General features: G+C 44.6%; 1 protein-coding gene across 2 annotated transcripts in view; it reads right to left on the bottom strand.

The window, feature by feature from the left end:
* Positions 1-1,013: 1,013 nt before the first annotated feature.
* LOC139376115 (microtubule-associated protein 4-like) overlaps positions 1,014-6,546 on the bottom strand; it is a 48,821-nt gene continuing 43,288 nt past the window's right edge. The window contains exons 10-16 of one of the 2 annotated variants that reach the window (XM_071118316.1): positions 5,872-6,116; positions 4,850-4,894; positions 3,388-3,480; positions 2,328-2,409; positions 2,017-2,126; positions 1,467-1,632; positions 1,014-1,195 (exon numbers count right to left, since the gene is read on the bottom strand). In XM_071118316.1, coding sequence (XP_070974417.1) covers positions 1,191-1,195; positions 1,467-1,632; positions 2,017-2,126; positions 2,328-2,409; positions 3,388-3,480; positions 4,850-4,894; positions 5,872-6,116 — 746 coding nt within the window. In that variant the 3' untranslated portion in view covers positions 1,014-1,190. Of the gene's footprint in view, positions 1,196-1,466; positions 1,633-2,016; positions 2,142-2,327; positions 2,410-3,387; positions 3,481-4,849; positions 4,895-5,871; positions 6,117-6,546 lie in introns of both variants that reach the window. The other variant, XM_071118317.1, reaches the window with a different exon arrangement.

Genomic DNA, 6,546 nt, shown 5'->3' with positions numbered 1-6,546 from the left:
ACTGTAACGTACTGTAGTTTACATGTGCGAGTACGGGTGTGTAAGAGGAAGTTGTATCCTCAGGCAAAGACCACTCACTGTATTGCTTTCAGAGAGATGTAACAGTAAAAGGAAAAAGGGTATATTGATGATTAAACAACAGAACAACACATCAGCTCATTGTTACAATAATTTACGAAAACACAATACAGAGGTTTTTTTAAAAGAGAGATGTTAAATATCCTACTGTTTGTAACAGCCTACTAGTTTCTTATTGTTGAGAGGGTTGTGTGTGTGTGTGTGTGTGGGGGGGGGGGGCGGGGGGGTCACAGGTTTACAGAAGGTTATCTAGACATACTGAATTGGTTAAGTGAGGGGGTGGGATATTAGCCGCTGTTCATTGGGATGACATGACAGTCCCACATGCTCACAATAAGGGGTGCTTCACTAATCATCAAATGGTACTGCATAAGTGAAATCTGGGGTCCCTACAGTACAGGGGAGGCTATGCTCATCCAGAGGGTTAGATATGGTAAGGAAGGTTTTACATCTAGGGTTAGGCCTGTCACATACATAGCAGTGGCTCATTGTGATAGTCTATGACAAAAAAGTCATACTAATATACAGTGCGACACTGTAGGTGTTTGTGATTTTGATCAAGACTGCACTACTGTACGTATAAGAACAGTGCTTATAGGCTGGAACAAAAGAAGCAGGCGCTGACATAACTACAACAGAACACTGAGGGTCTAGATTCTAGAAGGTTCACTCTGAGGTCAAACTACTCCCCTTATATTACAGCAAGACAAAACCCCACTGTACAGAAATACCTTGCTCTATCTGTCTGAACTCAGGTCTCTATACTTTAAAACGGCCTCTTCTGGGACCACTAAGACAGATATTCAACGAGGGTAGAGAGTAGTGATGCGATACTGTATTGTGAGGTAAAAGGAGTAAGTTGGAATGTGCTAAAGAAGTCCTTGTCCTGCTAGCATTCAGTATTTTTCCCCCTGCCCCAAGGCTGAGTGACGAGGGGTTGGGTCGGAGCTGGAGGGTGTGGAGGAGGAAGCTGGCGGACCCCAGAGAAACACAGAGAGAGGTGCTGCGATGGGGGTGAGGGGGGGCTGCCAATCGGGGTGGGCCAAGAGATAAGGTCGGCGCCGTTGGTGGTGCGAGCCCGTGCGTTCTCGCGAAAGCTCAGCTTATAAGACTCAATCTGCAGGCAGATACAGACACAATGGAGAAAGATGGAGGGATAGGGGAGAAAATTAAGACGAGAAAGAGTAGAGGGGAGAATAAACTGGTTAGACTTATGGCATAAAATAACGTACACATGTTTTTGTGCAGAATTTCTCATTTGTAGCAAGAAAGCTAAAAAGGAGCCTACTTATCTCTCATCTGAGCACTCGGCAACGGAGGTCATCTCAATATTAAAGCTCTGAGAGTGCATGACAGTGAAAGTGCTTTTTGGAGCAAGGGGCACCTACTTGTCTCAGGGATGCGTTTGTCCATGCCCATCGGGTCACCCCCAAAGGGATTAGGAGGAGGCGTCGCCTTATTCCCGTTCTCCTTAGCCATGCTTCCTGCGCCTGTAGCTGGAGCTCCACCAGGGGGAGATGTTTTCCCTGCAGCTTTCTCCAGCATCCCCACAGCCTGGAAACACACCAGCATCAGAGTCAGACACACGCTGATGTTGATTAACAATCATTTGTTAATTGAAAAAGTGTTTATGCATTTCTATAAGTTCAATGATCTTTTCTTTATCTGTTGTGATTCTATGAAGCAGTAGTGAGGCCGGGTAATTATTAATGCCATCTAGTGGACAAACTCCCTTAATGCATGATGACATTGCATGTTCAAATGAAACTTTTCCAACACCACAACCACAAAGATGCTGTGTTTTTGTGTTTTGCAATATACAATTGCTTTATAACTTCAAGTTTTCTGAAATGTATTTAAATAAAAACTTTCATGAACAAATCCTGGTTAGATAGAAATGTTAATGACTATGTGACGACAACAGAATGGTGACCTTACCTTGATTGGTCCATCCCCTGCCTCAAGGCCAATATTGTCCATTGACCCCACCTTGGGCTTCCCATTACCATTGCCATTGGCCTTAGCCTCATTCTTCACATCTCCACCCCCTGTAGTGGACACACCTTAGTTACAAGTAGGGTAAGAAGATAATTAATTTGGTATAGGATGCTTCCCAATGGAACCTTATTCCCTGGTGCACTACTTTTGACCAGGGACCATGAGGCTCTGGTCAAAACTAGTGCACTATGTAGGGAATAGGGTGTCATTTGGGATGTAGATATATTTTCCTAAATCATTAGGAGTCTTACCTGGCTTGTGCTTGATGTTGTCCTTAGAGCCACACTTGGAGGTCACTTTGCTCAAGTCCACCTTCTTATGCTGAATCTGGACCTGAATGCACGCAAACAAACAACACAAATGTTGAAGTATGAATGGCAAACATGAAACAACACCCACTCTGAAATTCACACACAATGCCTTGAATCACTCTCGCCCACCAGTGTAACACTGATTATGAAATTTGGACAGATAAAACGCTGAGGTACTGTAAATTGGAGAAGTAGGCAATTTGAAGTATCCATTTAAAAATATTGTTTGTCACCTAATGAGGAAAATGCTTGTTGCAATGTAAAAGAGTGAGAGGCAGATAGAAAGCTATTATCTCGTAGGCTAGTTAGTTGGGTGAGAAAGTTCACACAAACAGCACAGCACTCGGACCTAACATTATTCACTGAGTATAAAAAACATTAAGAACTTTCTATGACATAGAAGGTGGTATACCAGGCGAATCCAGGTGAAATCTATCATCCCTTATTGATGTCACTTGTTAAATCCAATTCAATCAGTGTAGATGAAGGGGAGGAGACAGGTAAAACAAATAATAATAATAATTCAGCCTTGAGGCGACTGAGACATGGATTGTGTATGTGTGCAATTCAGGTGAATGGGGAAGACAAAAGATTTAAGTGCCTTTGAACAGGGTATGGTAGTAGGTGTCAGGCACACCAGTTTGTGTCAAGAACGGCAACACCGCTGGGTTTTTCACGCTCAACAGTTTCCCGTGTTTATCAAGAATGGTCCACCCCCCAAAGGACATCCAGCCAACTTGACACAACGACAACGGTGAGAAGCATTGGAGTCAACATGGGCCAGCATCCCTGTGGAACGCTTTCGAGTCCATGTCCAACACAATATTAGGAAGGTGTTCTTAGTGTTTGGTATACTCAGTGTATCTAGGCTGGTCAATAGGGCTGACCATAGAATTAGAATGACTAGAACGTTAGGACATTACTCTGTCCAATCGAGCATGTCAGTGGGATATGGGGATGGAGGCAGCAGCCACATGGGACCACCATGTGTTGTACTTACATTCCCTCCACCAGGGACATGCTTGATATTATCCTTGGAGCCACAGCGAGAGGTGATATGGCTGAAGTCCAGTTTTTTGTGGACTATCATAACCTACAAAACAGCACAGTAGCAGAGGGGAATGGGTCACTATGATGAGTGTAGAATTAGTGGAGGATGGTGGAGGAGCAACCAGGATATAAAAGTGAAAGCAATTTGAAGAGCATACAGTATGGTGTTAACTCTTACTTGCTCCTTGTAAGTAAAGTCAAGTCACACAACAGTCAGAAATGCTGGCTGGTCAGACATCAGTATTTACATGCAAATGAGCTCAAATCCAATTCTAGATGTGACTGAGAACTATTGCAGTGTTACTCTCTCTCTCTCTCTCTCACACACACACCCAAACAGATATACTAGCCAGCCAGCTTTTCTCTGATATCAATTATTGATTTCAAAACATTGTCACACAGCAAGGGAACTTCTGTTCAGAAACCTTGAATGAAAAGCACTAGTCTGCTTTCTGCATTTCTTTTTTGCTTTGTATTCTGAGACGCCTGGTGTTTGGATGAGTTTGCGGCTCTGTGACGCAGGTAGCAGCACAGGCAGGCTGAGTCACCCTCTAAAACACACTGCAACAGCCAAGGTCTGTTAGTTCTCACTGCCTGTTCACCCTGCCTCCAGTTCATATATCACTGAACTCAACTCACAGGTGTTGGACAACCAATGGCTACATTACTCTGCTATATCACTTGGCTGATGAGTGCTGGAGCTTGTTTCTGTATTGCTTATCTTGGACATTTGCATTGAAAGTATAGTAAGCATAACTTTTTCACCGCGACCGGCGATCAGTTTACCCACCAATTTTTTTTACCCCTACATCACTGATTCAAATCCTTAATTGAATCATACAAGGCTAATAGGACTGTATACAGTTTAAGGCTAAACTACGAAGTAAACCCAAATGAACATTAACAGTGGTATTGGTTGCACTACGAACTCAAAAGCCATCCAGGGCCTCTCAAAATACTCAAGCTCAGGGCTCTTCTAAATGTACCAGGTGAACGGGAGGACCAGCGAAGGACAACGGTCCCTGTGGTGTTCTGGGTAGTGCCGTGGTTGTAGAGGTCATGGGAATGATGGCAAGGTCTTGTCTGTCTGTTTTTCTGTCTGTCTGTCAGTTAAGCTGTGCATTTCAGGGGATACAGAGACTTGTCATACACTGTCCACAACCATTCCACATTTTATACCGGAAAGCAACAGGTTTCCATGAATGAGAAGAAAAGGTGAGAATGTGCATGAGTGAGTGTGTTAGAGTGTGACATGTCTCTATTTATGTGTTTGTGTGTGTATAATTAGGTTCAAATAGTCAGTGGACAAAAATATCCACTTATGCCAATTCCTTCAGTGTGATATCAGAGGAGAGAGAGTGGTTAGGCACACGGTGAGAATGAAAGAGGGGTGTGTGATGATAGGGACTCACTTTGCCCGGGCCGTCTTTGGATTGGGAAGCCCCCGCCGAGGAGACCTGAGGGGAGACAACCACCCCTGGGTCAATACCAGGAGACAAGGCTGCCCTGGGCCCTGGGTCAGTGCCACCAGTCAGAGCAGGGCACAGGAGAGTGTGGTGGTGGGTGTATGGATGGAGGGAAGTGTTCTGCTTTTCAGCTACACCACCTGTTTGTGTCACTGCTGAGTTTCGAACCCAGGTCTCCTGCATGGTAGAAGAGTGCTTTGGCTCGCTAAACCAAAGCCTAGGCATTGGCTCAGGGAGCCAATTCAACCCTTCAGTTCTCAGGCAAAATTAGTGGAAATGTGTGCAGGGTTGGTACTGAAACTAGTTTTTTTAGATAGTTTTTCTAGGGAGTCTCCCTTATGCTTACATCACTGTGACAGGCAACCTTTTTGTTGGATGGACACTGTCACAACCAATGCCGTAGGTAAAGACTGGACATGACGGCTATTTTCCAAGATGATCATCTGTATGAAAGGATTCCTCTTTTCAGAGTGATCTTTATGAATACAGGTGACAGCACCTTGTATCAGTCGGTCAAATGAGTGACGGCGGCTGTCAGTTGTAACGTAGAGAGACGAGAGAGAGAAAATAAAAACGTTACAGAGAGGATAAGGGGAGAGAACAGAAAGGGAACTACAGAATGAAAAATAACAGCAGAATTAGACAGATAGTTTGCTTGACATATTTTCTCTAGGGTTAGCATGCATTGTGCCACTATTCAGTTGAGGAGGCCAATAAAGGTGGCAATGATTAATGAGGTGGTATATGGTCTTGTTATATGGTAGCGGTGAGGAGGTTTTAATAATATGGAATTTGTATGATAATTTGCTTGTGAGAAAAACCCTGCTATGAATGGCATTAGTTGGCAGCATTGAAAGCACTTTAAATATGCTAATACAAAAATGTCTATGTGTCATGTCGATCTTCTTAAATAGACCCATCTCCACAAGCTTCCATGTACAGTACATCTCTATCCCTGGTTACCGCACCTTGCCGCCGGTAGGCTGGTACTTCATGTTGTCTGTGGAGCCGATCTTGGAGCGCACATTCTTTAGGTCCGGCAGGGGTGCGTTGATAGGTCTGGGAGTCCTAGGTGCTCTGGGTACAGGTGGCTTCCTCTCCATAGCGGTCTGCTTGGGCACTGGGGGTTTGGTGATGCGTCGGCGAGGCTGCTCCCCGTTGGTGGCAGGAGTGCTCGGAGCTGTGGCGGAGGTGCGAGGCACCCTGGGCTTGGCTGGGGGAGAGAGAGCGAAAGGACATGAGGAACCATAGAACAGTACCCTCTAACGGCTGGAGCTGAGCTGATCGCACACAGCACTAACAATGACTTACTAGGAAACAATGGGCTGGACGCTAACAAGTCCACTGGGAAGTATGAGGAACCACACTACTACTACCTACATACAGTAGATACTGTGGTCTCTGGTAGTTAGTTTTACAAGGCTGGGTCGCCAGTTTTTTCATTAACTGGAGCTACTGCGTTTACACAGGCAGCTCAATTCTGATCTTTTTTTCACTAATTGGTCTTTTGGCTAATCAGGTCAGCTCTGAAAAAGTTCTGATGTGAAAAGATCTGATGTGATTGGTCAATTCAATTACGGAAAAAAAAGAAGATCAGTAAACGCAGCCTACATTTCTGTTTCCCTCTGCATCCCTGTCTGTCT

This window comes from Oncorhynchus clarkii, chromosome 20 (assembly GCF_045791955.1).
Source record: "Oncorhynchus clarkii lewisi isolate Uvic-CL-2024 chromosome 20, UVic_Ocla_1.0, whole genome shotgun sequence".
Taxonomy (NCBI): Eukaryota; Metazoa; Chordata; class Actinopteri; order Salmoniformes; family Salmonidae; genus Oncorhynchus; species Oncorhynchus clarkii.
Note: the sequence above shows the minus strand (reverse complement) of the source record. Positions and strands in the feature narration are given on the sequence as shown.